General features: G+C 38.7%; 1 protein-coding gene across 3 annotated transcripts in view; it reads left to right on the forward strand.

The window, feature by feature from the left end:
• The window catches only part of GALNT7 (polypeptide N-acetylgalactosaminyltransferase 7), a 153,542-nt gene that overhangs the window by 114,981 nt on the left and 19,641 nt on the right, over nucleotides 1-18,920 (forward strand). For 2 of the 3 annotated variants that reach the window (XM_017847606.1, XM_017847609.1), the window contains exons 3-8: nucleotides 6,129-6,295; nucleotides 9,614-9,744; nucleotides 9,984-10,063; nucleotides 12,407-12,589; nucleotides 16,319-16,436; nucleotides 18,246-18,368. In XM_017847606.1, coding sequence (XP_017703095.1) covers nucleotides 6,129-6,295; nucleotides 9,614-9,744; nucleotides 9,984-10,063; nucleotides 12,407-12,589; nucleotides 16,319-16,436; nucleotides 18,246-18,368 — 802 coding nt within the window. Of the gene's footprint in view, nucleotides 1-6,128; nucleotides 6,296-9,613; nucleotides 9,745-9,983; nucleotides 10,064-12,082; nucleotides 12,266-12,406; nucleotides 12,590-16,318; nucleotides 16,437-18,245; nucleotides 18,369-18,920 lie in introns of all 3 variants that reach the window. The other variant, XM_017847607.1, reaches the window with a different exon arrangement.

The raw sequence follows: 18,920 nt of genomic DNA on the forward strand, positions 1-18,920 counted from the left end.
TATATCACATATATGACTGCATAGACAGTCACAAGAAGATCTAGCAGCTCAGGGTGGAGCCCTTTTAAGAACAGGGCTAGGAATACAGTTTTCAGGGCCTAATAAACAAGCATAGCCAGAAGACAAAGACAGATTTTGAAAGGGACTTATCCACCTCTAATTCCAGGGGTTCCATGAGGAGAACAGGGATTTCTCCAAAATGGGATTTGTGGCAACTTATCTGTTTTCCCAAGGAATCCCAGGCCACCAGAAGTCATTCTAGGGTCTTTCATGCATGCACCAAGAATGACAAGACACAGTGGAAAAAAGTAATTCAGTCGACTGGGGAAAAAAAAAAATAAAAGCAAGCTTTTCCAGAAAACAATATCTATGAAGAGAAAAACATAAAGGCCTTTTACATATACCCATAGCTCAGATATCCACTTTGAAGTAAGCTGAGCATTCTTTAAGAAAATCCTTTTTTCATTAATTAAAACTTTACAGAAAATATAAACAGTGATCCTCATCATTCCTTTTACTGGTTTGCACCACTATCTTTTCCCAATCATGTTCAGGTTCTCCAGTTCCCTTTGGGAGAAAGTGACTCAGCTCAAGCAAGGGCAGGTTTTCCTCTGGACCACAGATCCCTCCAGTGCCAAAGCTTGATATTTGAGGAGGTGATTGTCTCTTAGCCAGGGACTTTCCTTAAAGGACAGCACTCCTGCTATATTGTATGGGGTGTAAACAGTTGTTTCCCATGGTTAACCCAGTGGCCTCTGGCACCAACAAAGCCGCCATTTTAACTGCTTAGAGGCAGGCTGACCAGCCTTTAGCCACCAAGTTAAGTTCCTCACTTAGGTAACCCACTGGCTGTTGAGCTGGACCTCAAGCTTCAGCCAGAATTCCCAGGGCCATTTCCTTCTTTTCTGATACATAGAGACGGAATGCTTTTCCTTTGGGAAGACTGGGGGTTGATGCTTTAAGTAAGGCTTGTGTTAGCCGGTTAAAGGCTTTTTGAACCTTAGGTTCCCAGGTTAGTGAGAGAGTTTTAACTGCTTGAGTTTCTTTATGTGGTGGTATAAAGGGCAAGCTATTTCACAGTATGCAGGTGCACACAGTCTACAAAATCCACTAATGCCTAAGAATCCCCTCAACTGTTAAAGGAAGTGGGTATCCTTTCCTCGCCTGATGCTCTGGTCCCTTCTGATAAGACTAGACCTAGGTACTTTACTGAAGTCTGACAGAGCCGAGCTTTAGATTTTGAGACCCTATATCCCCTTTCAGCTAAGAAATTGAGGAGAGCCTCAGTGCCTTCCTGAGACTTCCTTGGTTGGGGGACAGAAGAGAGTGTTATTTATGTACTGCAGAGTTTCAACTCAAGGGTGAGAAAAATTAGAAAGATCTTTGGACACGGCCTGTTTCAGCGACTTCCTTCCCATATTAAGGGCTGTCTGAGTAATAAACTTGTTCTTTATTCAATAAAAGGTTTAAGGATTTTATTTAGCTTTTGATCTATTGTGGAAAGCTTGGAGGAGTTAATAGGTTTAGCTCTAATGCCCTGCAAGTTCTCCAATATACACATTTGAAAGATTTTCCTTCCCCATTTTCTGATGCTATCATCATGGTCTCATTTAGAGTCCTCCATGGGCACTGCTATTTTCCCCTCTGGCTTCTCCATCCCTGGAACATCCAGGAGTCTTTAAATACTTGGGTTAAATCTTGGAAGGCCTCTATACAGGAGTGAAGTTGGGGCTTGCCCAGAGTGAACTTTAGGGTCTGAGGGCTACAGGAGATCCAGGCTGCACTCAAGGGTAGTGCAGGCTTGAAGATGGGGTGTTACCCATGTAGAAGAGACAAGAGAAGATGCATCCCTCAGTCTCCTTCTCTTCAGAGTGACCCAAGATGGAGGGAAAGGCTGGAGGGGCATTCCTCTTCACCCGCTTCCTCCCGTCCTCTGGGTCCCAGTGACTGTCATAGGTACCGCCGCATGATTGCAAGTATGACCTTCACTTATGGTCCTGGAGAAGCTAGTTGGCATAACTAGTCATGCTCATCTGCTTGTGGCCCTGGCCCTTCACCCTTGCTGGTTTCCTAGACCTACTTAGCCAGTAAGATTCCCAGTGTACCCTAAGGGTCCAGGAGACATTGTATTTGGGCAAGACACTTTAATGGAATGGAGGAAGTCTTTTAATATTATCTCTGGCTTCCCTTGCTATGGCCCTAGTGAAACACTGAAATCCCAGAGAATGGGACCAATTGACTTCCAAACATAAAATCCCCTTTTTGTTTAAATGCCATTGTAGTTGGATGTAGAACAGGTGCCTCAAAAAAGAACATAGGAATTGAATGGCTGTCCTCTTGACTGTTAAAGATGGAGCTTTGATATTTACAGGTGGGGCATGGAGCCTGGTCCCTAATAGAGGCACATAGGAGGGAGGGGAATCCGGGAATTAGAAGTTTTCGACAAACAGCGGAATCCGGGAACTAGAAGTTTTTGACAAATAGCCAACCAGACTCCCCATGGAGAAAAAAATCCCATCCCACTAGGTGTCACTGTAGGATCCGAGATGTTATGTAAAAACTGACTCACTCTCTCCAGGCAGAAGTTAGAAAGAGAGGTTTGGGGGTTAATAGGCTGTCCCCATAGTATGCCTCCCAGCAGAAGAAAATTAACTTGTCTTATAAAGGAACTGTTTAAATTCATTGGACAGTGCTGAGCTTTTACATGGAGGGAAGAAAACCCAAAAGGAGAAGGAAACAATCCGAATGGGGAGGGAAGAGGATTTTTACTTGGGGTGAAATATCCCCTTATATAGTGCCATCAGTGTCTATCATTGAGGACAAAAAGCCCTTATTAGGTGAAAATTTAGACTGATCTTGAATTCCCTGTCTCCAGGAAATCACAAAGACAACAACTGTTTGTCTTGGTAATCAGGAATGTAACTCCAAGAGTTGTTATGTTTGTCAGTTGGTGTCTTAGTAATCAGGAATGTAACTCACCAACTGACTCTACCCAGCAAGATTATATCCCTTGGCTGCAAAAACATCTGTAACATTGCATACAAAGAAGGGATAAGAGGCATGATAGCCATGAAAAGAAAGAAGGAAAAATGCAGTAGGAAAAGACTGGAAATCCTTGTGCCCATGCCCTGATAGCTGTCAGGGACTGGAGATAATACTGAGGGGTAGCCCCAGCCAAAAACCTTCATTTGCTGTAGGACCTCCTTCCAATCCCATGAGATGTCTGGGCCCTTCGTGAAAGGAAACTGGTTTGGAATAGACAAGAAGCCTCAGAAATGGAAGTAAAAGGTTAGAGGTCTGCTCTTACCCTTCTGATGATCCCTTCTTCCTGCACCTAAATATGTTGTAGTTTTGCCAGTGCACCTTAATGTAGCAGTTTCTTGTTCTCTAAACTAGTACCTGGGTTCTTTGTCCTGCGTCCAAGAAAATTGACCATGGACACAAGGGTGGGGGTGGAGCAAAAGTTTAATAAGCGAAAGAAGAAATGCTCCACAGCAGAGAGGGGAGTCCGAGTAGTTTGCCGAGTTACAGCTAAATCCAAAAGCTTTTATAAGAAACTCTTCTCATCTCTGTAGCAGTTTGAGCAACTTCTCTTATCAGTAAAGCTGTCTGTGCAACTCCCCTTATCTTATGCAGCTGTGGGTATGCCTCTAGGCAAGCACAAAGCGCTGCTTCTCTTGTTTGTTTAACTGTGGGTTTGTTTTAGGTAAGCCCCCATCCTCCTTGTGCCAGTTTCTATGGAGCCCACCATGTATGCCTGAAAAAGGGGAGGAATCTTTTCCTGAGAGCCCACTGATTAAAAAGGGCTTCTGTACTGGACCATGTCTGCTTATCTGTGTGCAGGTGTAGCCTGAGTTTTTTCCCCGTTTGCTTTAATTGTACCTGTTGCTGTGACTTTTCAGGCAGACCGTTTCTGCAGTCTGAGTTTGCCCTAACTGATTATACCTTTCCTTCTCCCTCAGTTCTAGAGGATGTCTCAAAGTAGAAAGATTGTGGGGTGGAGAGTAGACATTACTGAGAACAAAATATAAGAGGCATTTCAAAAATATTATCCCCAAAGCAATTCAGGAAAGAATTATGGAGCAGTTGTTATTTGTTATATGCTGGAAATATGGTAGTGAGCAAAATAGCTGAGGCTCCTGTCCTTAATGAGCTTACAGTCTTGAAAATTTTGTAGGAAAGATTTCTATGCAAGGGCATAGAGGTATATACAAAAGGATGATTATTGAAACATTATTATGAAATCAGCAGAAATGCCCATCAATAAGGAAATAATTCAGTAGACTGGAACAGCCATACTATGGAACAGCCGTACTATGGAATATTCAATAATGTATTGAAACATTATTATAATGTTTTCATTCTTATTAAAAGAATTATGTAAGTCTTATACATGCTCACATGGGAGAAAAGTCTATACGTACTTATCTGAACGTGTGTTCTGTATACATACCAGATATGTCTACATGAGTAGACAAAAATCTTAAGAAATATATTAAGCCAACTATTAACAATGATTTCATCTAGGAGATGAGATTTGACATCTACTAGGGGACGTCTCTCTTCCTCAGAAAAGGGAAGTAGAAGCTCTTTTAGGGAGAGGTGGAAAATCTGGAGGGAACAACAAAACCTGCTGAAGAGAGGCAGGGAGGGAACTTTCACCTTTATGTCATAAACTTGTATGTTGTTTGAATTTTGAACAACAAACTATGCATTACTTTGTAATTCTTAAGACAAATAATATAAGAAAAATACATACCAATGGAGTTACTCTGGCACACAACCTGGTTTACGTTTTTTGAATTATTATTTCTAAACTATACATTGGTGAAAGGAGATGGAAAAATATACAACACACAGCACAAAATTATGCTCTATTCTAGTTGTGTTGTCCCCTGTCCTCTGTAAGAACGCAAGGCCTGAAGATGTTCCCCAAATTGAGGTCCCTAGGACAGCAAAGAGGTCCCTCACCACCTTCTGCACCTTCACCCCACCCTTTTCCTCCCTCCTTCAGCCCCTTTATGTTTCTAACTCTGTCTTGTCTCCCATTCAAAGTTTCTATCTTGCCCTTTTCCCCAAGTTGCTGTCTTCTGCCTTAGAAGCAAGTCCCAAATTTCCTTTCATATTTTATGTATTTTCACCAGTTCTGGTGTCTGTTGTAAATCAAAATTGCTGTCTTTCTCACCCCGTTCTGCTGTTTTAAGCCCAGTAGTTAGAGTCAGGGGAAGAAAAACGTTGCCTGAGTCCCTATCTGGGTTATAGGTTGTTTGGGGGTTTGTTATCCCTACCCATCTAAAATTAGGCATACCTTGCTCTGCCTGCTTTAGTTTCTCTCCAGAAACGTTACATCTTCCTACAAGATCTGTTTTCCCTACTACTGTGTTTTTGAACTTATTCTGAAAGAGTGTTTGGTCCCTCCCAACTTTGGGTTACACTGCAAAGTACTCTTTCAGAATCAAAATGAGTCTTTTGACCAGACCCTGTTTGGGGTTTCTTTTATTTAGGAAGAGTCTTCTGGAAACTGTACTCCTGCTACAGTTGTTTCAAATAGTTGTGTAGAACAACTAAGCTCTTTAGCTAATCTAAAAGCTCTAAATAATATTAGCACTTTGTTCATTCCACAGTAAATTTCTGAATGCTTGCTATATGCCTCAGGTCAACCTGTTTAATTTTTTTCTGAATATTTTAGTCAAACACAGTAATATAATGTGTTTAGCTTTCAAATGTAGTAATATAATGGTTTATTTATAGCAAGTGAAATAAATCTCTTGTGCCAAAAGCTCATTTCAAAAGGAAAATAAACTAAGATCCAGGTCATGGAAAAAAAAAAAGCCAACCACCTGATAGCTGTAAATACTCTCTTAAGCATCCTCAGCATAAATTCACAAAATAGTTCTTTTTATTACAGAATAAGTGCTGGTTATGCAGTAGCTTTATCTAGGAGTAACTTTATCTCATAACAGCTTCTCTCTTTTATCTTGTGTTTCCGTTAAATATTGAAGGCTATATTTCATTCACTTACCATAGTTAAGTCGATAATATGTAGTCCAACCAGAAAATATAGTCAGCTTGGAGCCAAGCATTGTAGATTACCTGTAGATAAATACGATGAAATTTTCTCTTTACAGATGCAAGTATTGGCATTATGATGAAAACTTGCTCACTTCAAGCGTTGTCATTGTCTTCCATAATGAAGGATGGTCAACCCTCATGAGAACAGTCCACAGTGTAATTAAAAGGACTCCAAGGAAATATTTAGCAGAAATTGTGTTAATTGACGATTTCAGTAATAAAGGTAATGGCTGTAAAACTCACATTTTGTCCATAAAATAAGTTAAGCATGAATAATTGCACAAATATGGTTTTGAAATAATTAGCTTTAAAAAATTAATTGCATCTATTGATAGCATCTGTTATCAACAAGTTGACACTGTGCCGAGCATTGTTGTGAGTTATTTTGTTTAATACTGACAGTAATCCTTGCAGTAGATACTATTATGTCCGTTTTACACGCTCAGAGATGTACAAGTAGTACACAAAACTTTGGTTGTACACAAAAATTTGGTAAAAGTATACCACTGATTGTAATGTTAGAAGTGAAGATAAACGTAGGTAGCATGAAAATATCATTCAGAATGGCTTTATAAAAAAAAGCTTCCTCCAAAATGTAATTGAAAGTTCTTACAGTCTGGATAAATCTCTGCTGGTTTTGCAAGGACATGATTACAATCGTGAAACTGCACACATATGTTAGCATGAATACGTAGAAATATGACCTGTTTTTCCCTTCGTCTCTGTGCAGCTGATCCTTTTATTAACTAGTCATTTTTAAGTACACTAGAGAATGTATAGCTTTAAAATTTTTAGTCGTATCAAATGCATTTAGAGGCTTTAAGATGCATTAAAACTTTTTTCAGTTCTCATGTTAATGTCAAATCTAAAAGCTTTTAGGCACAACGTTTTGTGTATGTCCATTTTGTTGCAAATTTCTATGACAGTAATGTTGTCATTAAAATACTATTTCTATCTTAAGACAAATGATATTGTTGGTACAATAATAATTTACATGTACAAAAATCTAAATCTATAAAATAACTTTTCAAAATCCCCCAATTTTACTAATTTTAAGAACCTCTGTATTATTAATACCAGTAAAAGTTTATCATATCCTAAAAAAAAGTGCAGATACACCAAAAGGTATTTAGCATCCTAAAATACCTGCTTTGCCAAAGAAAAGAACACAATTTCAGACCTCAGAGTACTGTGTATTTTTTTACTCTTGTCTTTTTTTTTTATCTTTACTTCTTTTACAAATCTCTAATGAAGACAATCGTGCAGGGTCCCTTGAATTTAGAGCAGGCAGAGAAGTTTGGGCTACCCTTGAACAAAAGTACAGCTTTAATAAGTTTTTTCAATTTCAAAACAACCTTAAAATCAACCTTAAAATCTCAGTCCTATCCTTAGTAAAATTACATACTGTTTGGTTAATCAGACTTGAGTGATAATTTGGTATGTACTTTCCCTAATATATTCAGAAAGTAAAACTTTTAAGATAACGATTTTTCTTTTGAAGACAAAATGCATATAAAAGGAGCTAACTCATAATAACACTTGGGTTTCTGGGCATTATAGTATTCTCTATAAAGGTTTGGAGCTTTTAACAATAGAGCAAATTACTCCACACATGTGTGCATCAGCTAACTGTGGCTGAGTTGGTCCGAAATAAAAGCAAACCCACACTCTCAGTGGCTCGCACAATGAAGGGTTAGCTTTTGCTCAAACTACACGGTCCCTGCGGGTCAGCGCTAGCTCTGCTCGCCATTCTCAGTGCAGGACCCAGGCGTGCAGAACAGCCTCAGTTCGGACACTGCCTGCAGTGGGAAAGAAGACACGCACAAGCGGCCTCTTAACGCTTCTATGCGCGTGACTGATGTCATTTCCACCCACCTCTCATTGGCCAAGGCAAGTCGCACAGGTCCTAGCCTGCAGTCAGAACCAAGAATCTAAACTTGAAGCATAGGCCATCAATACATTTCTGCCCATAAAAACTTAAGATGTGTTTAAGTTGCATATGCAAAAAATCCTCCTAATGGAATTCAAAAAGGCTTTAAAAAAATGATTTAGGGCCGGGCCGCGGTGGCTCAAGCCTATAATCCCAGCACTTGGGAGGCCCGAGGCGGGCGGGATCACAAGGTAGGAGATCGAACCATCCTGGCTAACACGGTGAAACCCCCGTCTCTACTAAAAAATACAAAAAACTAAGCCAGGCGAGGTGTCGGGCGCCTGTAGTCCCAGCTACTCGGGAGGCTGAGGCAGGAGAATGGCGTGAACCCGGAGGCGGAGCTTGCAGTGAGCTGAGATCTGGCCAAGTGCAACTCCAGCTTGGGTGACAGAGCAAGACTCCGTCTCAAAAAAAAAAAAAAAAAAAAAAAGATTTAAGGACTGCCTGACTTTAAAAAGAGATGTATAAAGGCTTTTTTTTTTTTTTTTTAAGTTAAACTGAAGGGAAAATTACTTAGGTTTTCCTGAGGGGAAAAACATGATTAAGCATGAGAATTTTATTTTATAATACTTATTAAAACTGGGTACCAAAATAGAAAGTTCTTTTTCTCAATTTCAGATACCCACAAGTGAGTATCTTACTAATAATATATGCCCTAAAATGAGTAAAATATTAAGTATACAGTCTGATTTGCCCATTTAACCACTAACTCATCTCTAAATACAGCAGTTTTCCTGTGATTGCATATTCATGGGCCAAATTTTTAAACAATTTTAAAACAATTTGTGTGTCCTCAAGAAGCATCTTTTAAATGATCTGCAGCTCATTCTGACTGTGGTGAGCTAATTTCATGGACTCATAGTGGTACAAACAAAAGCAGTTCTCTTATAATGGGAAGCCAAAGATGGAAACTTTGCCAGATGTGTCTGGTTTTTATAACACAAAACTTCCTCTACTAAATTACAAACACATATTATACATATATGTATGTATAATTAGAATTATCTTTGTAATGTATAATTATACATTTGATGCTTAAGATAAAGAGAAAATGAGATTTTTTGATTATTTGCCAACTTGGTGGGAACCATATTCATCACATCAAGGTTGCAGCTTTCAACACTGATTGTGGTTGGGGAAAGATGGCCCAGAAACAAATATTAAATAACCTATACCCTGTGTGGATTCCAGTGAAATTGTATAGTATTATTAGTAGGCAGGTGCATCTTCAGAAACCCTAAGCATTGCTTCTGCCAACAGCCAACAAAATGTTGTTCCTGAAAGCATTCAGATGTGACATTAACCTGTGAACAGGAGTAAAAATTTTAATATCTCTTAAAACCTTAACTGTCAATTGGAATAATCATTGTTTAGAGGGACGTTTGATAATTCTCAGACTAACCAGTTCTCTGTAGGCATATTAAACTCAAAATTAACTGAAATAATATACTTCACCTTCCTTCTTAATAGATAAAACATTCAATCTGGTCCATGTAAAATTACTGTCTACCCAATGCACCTGTTTCTTATTCTTGTTTCCTGAGAAAATAATAATTAATTGGTTTATAGTTATTAATCTAATTTATAATATCGATTGATTTTTCTTAATAGAGCACTTAAAAGAAAAACTGGATGAATATATTAAGCTGTGGAATGGCCTAGTGAAGGTATTTCGAAATGAAAGAAGGGAAGGTTTAATTCAAGCACGAAGTATTGGTGCTCAGAAGGCTAAACTTGGACAGGTAGGAAGCATTTGATATCTACAATGTCAACATTTTGGGTTTGGTAACTAAATCATATACATTTTTAATCATTCTTCAGTTTTTTTAAAATTGAAATGAGAATGCTGGCTTAAACAGATAACTTGTGTGTCAGAATTGACTATAATGCTAATGTTTATTAGCATCTAATTTTAAATTGTGTGTAATATATGATGTAACATATACGAGGAGTATTCTTTCACCTGCCTCTTTTTTTTAAGGTTTTGATATACCTTGATGCCCACTGTGAGGTGGCAGTTAACTGGTATGCACCACTTGTAGCTCCCATATCTAAGGACAGGTAACATTACCTTGCTTTTTTTCTTTCCTGGTTGAAAGTAAACCTTGTCCTGGAAGGGCAAATAATATTTTCATCCTTTGATTCCTGTTCTATTCAGTGTGTCAAGTGTATATTAGTGTTATCCCTCATCTAGAAGCTAGACTGATACTGTGGACTGATTTAAATGTAGGCAGTCTGGCATTTGGGAGAAACCCGGGGTTCCTCACTCAAGAATCATTTTGTGGTTGGGTTATTAAGACTCCTCTATCTCCAGGCACTTTCCCTAAGAGTAATAGAAATTGCTCCCTCTAAACTGGGGTAAGAGTTCTAAACACTTGAAGAACCATGCTTTGAAATTATTCCTATTGATTTTTGTGACTTTTAAATTAGTACTTTCGGTAGTAAAGACCAAGTGTTACTTATGTCAAGGCTTTGGGTTCCTGTAGAAACGTTAAAGTTTAGAAATAGACAACTATTCCATGGAATTGTGGCAATCACCATTAAATTTCCAGAAATGTCTAAAACAATACAAGGCACCATCAGTTTTCTAGCTCCAAAGCCTTCCTTGCTTCTAGTCCATAATTCGGAAAATAAAACATGTCCGTGTGGCAAATGGCAAATGGCATGAATCAAAGGCAGAACTTTGGAGGATTTCATCATGAGAGGATTTAATGTGAAGGCCGGTTTTCACATTTTTCACATGCTGTCTGATTTCATCCTCACAGCAACCCTGCAGGATAGAGATTATTAGCCCCATTTGACTGAAGAGGATACTGAGGCTTAGAGAAATTAAGTAATTTTCCCCAAATCAGATAGCTAATAAACTGTCAGACCAAGACCTCCCTGGGACACTTTACACTGCACTGTGTATTTAGGAATGTGAAAGTCATAAGAAGTGAGGAAAGTTAACTGACCAAGTGTCAGATAACTCTCTCTAGGTGAATTCTGGCAGGCTTCTGGGTAGTAAGGAAGTGCTTTTCCAGATTCCAGTGGCAGATTCCACGAATCTGACAATGACCCTCCAGTGTGAGTTCACACCTGGAGAGAAGGAAGCACCTGTTCTAGACTCTACTTCCTCCATATTAAAGTTCTAAGCCCTGTAGGTTTTCCCTTTTCCTTGGTTTTTAAACTTCTTAAAAGCACCTTGACCTGGATATAAGCAGCTGTCATTTTTATTTTAGGAAAATAGATTTTAAAATCCTTTCTGATGAGATGAACATTGCAACAAGCAGGGTACCAGATAATCTTTGTAATGTCACTTTGACACCGAATTGGTTATAGAGTACTAGCATTTTCGTGAAGCCCAAATATAAGAGATTTTTTGTTCCAAATTCTCAGACTACTTCTTAAGTTCTTCAGCAGGTTTTGAGGGATTTTTTTTTTGCTTTTTTTTTTTAAAGCAACAATACCTTTTTTTTTTTTTTTTTTTTTTTTTTTTTTTTTTTTTTTTTTAAAAAAAAAATTTTTTTTTTGTTTTTTTTTTTTTTTTGCAATAAAACTGTTTTCTTGCAGTTAGAGAAGTGAGGAAGATCAAGCAAAAGTACAGAAACACATTTTCATAATAACTATTTCCAAGAAATAGAAAGCAATAAAGGGTTGAGAGAACCGCTAAGAATGTGGCAAGTACTATTGGTGACCCCACACACACGTACATGCGTGCACACGTGCACATGAGCTTTTTCATGGGTGATAGGGAAAATAACAGGCAAGAAAATCTTATAAATAATATAAAATTACCAAAATAAAGTTGCCTTTAGTAGCAAAGTGAAAAGGAGAAAAACTCTATTAAGCTCAATGATATAGTTCTTTGTCCCTGACAAAAGATTTGTCTGTAAGCCTAGGGAGAAGGCTCCTCTCTCCTGCCCTTACAAAAACAGGCTTTTTGGCTTTTATGGGACATTCATTTACTCTTATTTCCCATTAGATACTAAAGTCCCTCAGTGCACAAACAAATCAGCAACAAAAAGAGATAATGTAGTTAGGCATGCTGAACTAGTCTTGGGTTCTTAAATGCTTTTTCATTTTCTGTAAATGTTTCAGAACTACATGTACTGTGCCTCTAATAGATTACATAGATGGGAATGATTATTCCATTGAACCACAGCAAGGTGGGGATGAAGATGGTTTTGCCAGAGGGGCCTGGGACTGGAGTTTACTATGGAAACGTATTCCTCTAAGCCACAAGGAAAAGGCCAAAAGAAAACATAAAACTGAACCTTATCGGTAAAGACTATTACTTTATTTTCTTATGTTGAATGTTTATCTAAGTTCTTTTTTTTTTTCTTCCCCATGAACTCGTATAAATGTGTGGGTCCATACGTACGCTTCCATTTGATCTTTGCTGCCATCATCAACACAATACAGAACCATTTGCACTGTGCCGCTTATAGATGTCATAAATGGCAACACATATGAAATTATACCCCAAGGGGGCGGTGATGAAGATGGGTATGCCCGAGGAGCATGGGATTGGAGTATGCTCTGGAAACGGGTGCCTCTGACCCCTCAAGAGAAGAGACTGAGAAAGACAAAAACTGAACCATATCGGTAATCACTAAATCACTTACATATTTTTCTTTTCTCCAGTTGCTGCTAACCTATTAACCTCTTGCCAAGCTAAAGATTTATTTTTAAAACTGTAGATGCTGTCTCAGATTCAGAAAGAGCATCTTTCCTTATACTGTTTCAGAGCTTTCACTCTACTCCACTTGCTCCACTGTAATTGCTTTTACCCTAAATGCGATGTCCACTACTGAGACATACACACTTTCATTGGGGAAAGAAAAATAGTGTAATATGGCATATGTTCCAAGTACAAGTAAAAAAAAAAAAAGGAAATCTTAGTTATCCTGGATTAGACATCAAATTTTATGCTTTTGATGACAGTGTCATTCTATACATTTAAAATACATAAATTACTTTAATCCAACCAAGACTTTTATTTCCACGTTCATGCCGTGGGTATAATGTTAACAATGAAGGGCACTAGCAAGAGATTTTGGGTTTTCTCCCCTTTTCTGTTATGTTAACTCTCAAATATTAATTTTGTACTAAAATCTGATGAATCACAATACATGACTTTAAAAAACATTACATGGAATCCTTTATTGCTTCATTCTCAGAAAAGTGATTTATTAAAAGAAAACTCTATTCAAAAATCAGCTTTTGACCTTCTTGTGGTTCTTTCAGTAGAACAACTTATGCTACTCTCTTCTTTTGATCTTGTAATTAGAACATTTTACTGTCTCTGTAAAAAATGACCCCAAATGAAATGTTTGCTCAAATGTTAGTATAGCCTTCTCCTGAATGTGTCTAATCGCATTTTTCTGATCCTATGGTTCTGCTTTTGGTCTCTCTCTCCCTGTTACACTGCTGATAATGTTAGAGTTCTATTTTGGGAAGGTGCTTCCAATGTCATGGAAATGCTGGTGGGATTTGGGCATGTCATGATATCAAGATACTGAATGGCAAACATAAAGAAGTTATAGCACTTAATTAATTATAGTAGCTTAATTGGACATTTACCAAATTTTTTTGGTAAATTTCTTATTCAGAATAGTCCAGGAAATTACTGCTTACCTGCTTAACTTAACACATAACTGTGGGAGAAAAAAAATAAAGAGTGCTGAGCAATTTTATATTTCTGCTAATTCCATAGGCCAGTAAAAAGATTTTTTTCAGTGAGCTAGAAAAATTAAAGGGAGGTTATCTGTTAATTAACTCACTGGTGTCCATGTTAAGATGCATTTCAAGTATATACTGAGATGAATGGGAATATATTTAAAGATAAAAACACAGCTGCCAGGCAAGGTGGCTCACACCTCTAATCACAGCACTTTGGGAGGCCGAGGCGGGAGGATCACCAGAGGTCAGGAGTTTGAGATCAGCCTTGCGAACATGCTGAAACCCTGTTTCTACTAAATATGCAAAATTAGCTGGGCATGGTGGTGTGCGCCTGTAATCCCAGCTACTCGGGAGGCTGAGACAGGAGAATCACTTGAACCTGGGAGGCGGAGGTTACAGTGAGCTGGGATCACGCCACTGCACTCCAGCCTGGGCAACAGAGTAAGACTCGGTCTAAAAAAGAAAGACACAGCTGTAATAGAATAATCTTAAATGACAGTTAAATAAAAGTGACATGAAAATATCACCTAAAATGTAATAGTGTTGTTACTGAGTTAGACAGCATACTTTAAGAAGAAAAGGCATAAGAGAACAACTTTTTCCTGATGCTATTTTCTGTTAGTATTGAAAGTATTTCTTGATTCATTATCCACTCAACAAACATTTATTGAGTGCTTATCGTATGCCAAGCACTGTTTTCTGGGGATACATTTTTAAAGATATGTTTCCTCATTGAATGTAAAATACAGTAAGTCAGACAGAAATTAAACAAATAACTACATAAATAAACCTAAAATTAGCCTGGTGTGGTGGCATGTGCCTGTAGTCCCAGCAACTCAGGAGACTGAGGCAGAAGAATTGCTTGAGCCCAAGAGTTCAAGGCTGCAGCGAACAATGATTGTGCCACTGTACTACAGCCTGGGCAACAGAGTGAGACCCTGTCTCACAAAACAAACAAAACTCTGGAACAGCAGCTGTGATAAGTAGTATGAAGAAAAATCACAGAGTACATGAGTTTATGGAAAGATGAACCTAATCCAGCTTGGGAAATCAGGAAAGGCCCTTCTGACAAAGTGTCATTTAGGCTGAGACCTGAAGGATGAGGGCTCAATTCTGTGGGAACATTTCAGGATCGTGAATAACATGAATGAAGGCCTTGAGACAGAAAGGAGGCCTGCACATTCCAGGTGGGAGCGGAGCAGTGAAGGACTCAACGGGAAGAGAGACCGTGGTGAGCCCAGAGAGCCGGGAGAGGCTGGTATCATGCAGGCGCATGTGGAGGATTCTGCTCTGGCTACTGTGTGATTAGCCTTGAGTAGGGGGCAGAAGAGAATAAAGGAGACAAGCTCGGGGGGAGGTATTGGAAAGTCCAAGCAGTGTTGGCCTGGTCTAGGCTGGTGGCAGTGAAGTTGGAAATAAGTCAGCAGATTCAAGATATATTTTCAAGGCTGGGTGCGATGGCTCGCGCCTATAATCCTAGCACTTAGGGAGGCCTAGGCAGGTGGGACTTTTGATCCCATGAGTTCTAGACCAGTCTGAGCAACATGGCGAAACCCCGTCTCTACAAAATACATAAAAAGGTAGCTGGATGTGTTGGTGCGCACTTGTATTCCCAGCTACTCAGGAGGCTGAGGTGGGAGGACTGCTTGAGCCTAGAAGATCAAGACTGCAGTGAGCCGCAATCATGCCACTGCACTACAGGCTGGGCAATGGAGTGAGACCATATCTCAAAAAAAAAAAATTTTTTTTTTGGTTTTCAAGATAGAATCAATGGAACCTTGAAATATGTTCCAATGAACCTATTTGAATAGATTGAATATTATGTATGATGATGAAGTTACCCTAATAATAATGAGTACCCTAAAATTTAAGAAACATGATGAATTAGTAATTAATTGTTCAGAGAGGGGAGCAGGGAGTAAGATAAATTATGCTGTCATTTCTCCCAATGGTGGGAGTGACTTGTCCCTAAGAAGCTACCAAATCTTTTTTCTCTTGGACCTAAAAAGTGTCCAAATGAAGATCCATTCAAGAAGCCCCACAGATCCACAGATCACCTTTTTGCATTCCTACCTCCTGACACAGTAAATACCTATGTCTAATTCTCCTGTGTCGTTTCTGTGCTACATTTGCAAACTCTGAATGAACTGTGGCTGTTCTACGATGATTTACACCCTTATTTGGTGAGTCCCTGAGCTATAAAATTTAAAAATGACAGACTACTTCCATGGTGTATGGTTTCGTTCATCCAAGAATGACTCATAAATCAATGCAGAAGCAGTTAGCAGACCACGGCTGTATGGCTCAGTGTTTTTAAGAGTGAAAGAAAAAATTCTGTATTAGCTAAAACTAAGGCTTAATTTTTAAATCGACAAAGGAACCAAGGCGCCCTCTAATGGTGAAATGAAACAATGCTCTATTTTGTAATGAACTATAGTTTCAGTTAGAAATTGTGGTAAATTCGTTAGGGAATTATGAACAGATTTTTTTTCTTTTTTTTTTTGTAAAGGCTTTATAATTTCTTCATGTTTGGCCATCAGTTTTGTCTTTTCTATGCATTTTTAGGCTGTATTCTACAAGGCTTCTTGCCTATTGGTGAAGGGTTATTGGGGGTTTGTCTATGATGGTTATTGCAGTGTTTCTTTTTCTTAGGTCCCCAGCCATGGCTGGGGGATTATTTGCCATTGAACGAGAGTTCTTCTTTGAATTGGGTCTCTATGATCCAGGTCTCCAGATTTGGGGTGGTGAAAATTTTGAGATCTCATACAAGGTAACATTTTATTTCAACAGATGGAATTTTCCAAGTAGTTACTAACTTCTGTGGCTTTCAGATAAAGCTGGTTTCTTGTAGGGGGATAAAACCACAATGATATAATGCATTTCTCCAAATTATATAAAGAATGATTTAATGAAAATGGATGCCTTTGAGGGAAAAATTAGGTGAAATGCAAGCTCCAAACTTACCATATATATATATACAGGGCTCAGCTCAAAAATTGTGGCTAGCAACCTTTAGAAATGAAAATACCCCCCCACCCCAACTTTCTATATACTGGAGCTTTTTATTATAGAAGCCCTTGGAAGAATCTGCATGCATTAGGGCCACAGTTGACCACCCACTGATATAGTCACCCTTTATCACTGTAGGACATGATTCAAGACAGAAGCAGAGCCCCGCAATGACTGCATCCTCAGGCTGACTTTGGAGCTGTCTTCCTGCAGCACCTCCCCTGTTGTTGAAGCAGTCTTGGAGCCATACTACCTTCCATGCTCCAGCACCCACCTCAACCCCCATTCCTACCCCCATTTTCCAAAAGAAAGAGAGAGAGAACTATATCACAGTTTGAGTTCAACAGGTTTTCATTACCTCTTGTCTTAAATGTCCTGTGCTTAGCACTGTGAGGGATAGAAGAGGAGTAAACCAGTCCTTGCTCTCAAGGAACTTGATAAGAAGGTATTAGAATTATACTTAAATTCATAATACAAGAAGACAGAATGGCATTCAGTTGGTGTGTTTAAAGAACAGTGTCAGCCAGGCACGGTAGCTCACGCCTGTAATCCCAGCACTTTGGGAGGCCAGCGTGGGTGGATCAGGAGGTCGAGAGATCGAGACCATCCTAGCCACACAAAAAATTAGCCAGGCATGGTGGTGCGCACCTGTAGTCCCAGCTACTTGGGAGGCTGAGGCAGAGGAATTGCTTGATCCGGGAGGCAGAGATTGCAGTAAGCTGAGATTGCACCACTGCACTCCAGCCTCGGTGACAGAGCAAGAGGAGAGGGGAGGGGAGGAGAGGGGAGCAGCGTTATGCTGGATGTAGAATTTGAGGCAGAAGTAGAAAGATGGGTATGATGTTAGTAAGTACAGATAAGGGGCGGGAGGGAGACTTCTAAGCAAGTAGCATGGGAAAAGTACAAAGAAGGGAACACAAGGAATGTATTCAGAGAACAGCAAGGAGCACACTTTGGCAGAATCAGGCAACATGAATAAGGAAGACATCTAAAAGATAAAATGGGAAGGTGTATTAGGGCCATATTGAAGAGAGCCTTTAAAGCTGAGTTAAGAGATTTTTATTTAATTTGATAAGCAGTGGAGAACAATCAAAGATATTAAGCAAGGGAATAACATGACCCAAAGCTGCCCTTCAGCTGTAATAATCTCTTGCTATAAATAAGGATAGTTGAGTAGAGAGAAGCTGAAGGTGAAGAAGCCAGTTAGGAGGTTATTATAATAATCACCCAAGTAGGAAATATATTAGCAATGGAAATGATGAATGAGTTAGGAATAAAGAATCCACATGACTTTGCAAGGTTATATTGGGAGAAGGTTGCTAGGGGCTATGAGTATACAGTGAGAGGCCCCTTTTTAGCAGTTTATTATTAATACTATATTCCCTGTTGCCTTCTTGGTTGTTACATGAACTTTTAAAAGCAAATTATTTTAGGAACTTGTTTAGTTTAAGAATTCTGTGTGGACATTGTATATAATTTAGATTTTAGATTTACACTTACAAGATAAAATTTCAGTTATGGTTTATGTGTGTATTTGAAACAACTTTCACAATGTGTTTTTCCTTCATAGATATGGCAGTGTGGTGGCAAATTATTATTTGTTCCTTGTTCTCGTGTTGGACATATCTATCGTCTTGAGGGCTGGCAAGGAAATCCTCCGCCCATTTATGTTGGGTCTTCTCCAACTCTGAAGGTGAGTTTTTTGGATAAAAGGGGAAGAAAGAGAAATAACATTTATGTACCAATGCTATAGTATTTACTTAACAATTGTCAGCTTATTGAGTGGGATAAATCTCTTCAGCAGTCATGTTGATTCTCACCTTGAACTTAGCTAGACTTATTCATGAAATATCTTATTGTTCTTTAAGATTAGTCAGCTGAAGCAGGAGGATTCCTTGAGCCCAGGAGTTCAAGGCTGCAGTGAACTATGATTGCACCACTGCACTCCACCCTGGATGATAGAACAAGACCCCCATCTCTTAAAAAAAAAAAACAAAAAAAAAAAAAAAAGAAAAAAAAAAAAAAAAAAAAGATTGCACCTGTTTTTTTAATGTGACAAGTAAATATTGTGTGTATCTTGTACAATATGATGTTTTAATATGTGTATGCATTGTGGGATGGCTAAATCTAACTATTTAGACATTATTATGTCACTTACTTGTTTTTGTGATGAGAACGCTTAAAATTTGTTTCCAGCAATTTTCATATATATTATAAATTGTAGTCACCATGTTGTATAATAGAT

The sequence above is a fragment of the Rhinopithecus bieti genome, unplaced genomic scaffold (assembly GCF_001698545.2).
Source record: "Rhinopithecus bieti isolate Rb0 unplaced genomic scaffold, ASM169854v2 scaffold_29254, whole genome shotgun sequence".
NCBI classification, from domain to species: domain Eukaryota; kingdom Metazoa; phylum Chordata; class Mammalia; order Primates; family Cercopithecidae; genus Rhinopithecus; species Rhinopithecus bieti.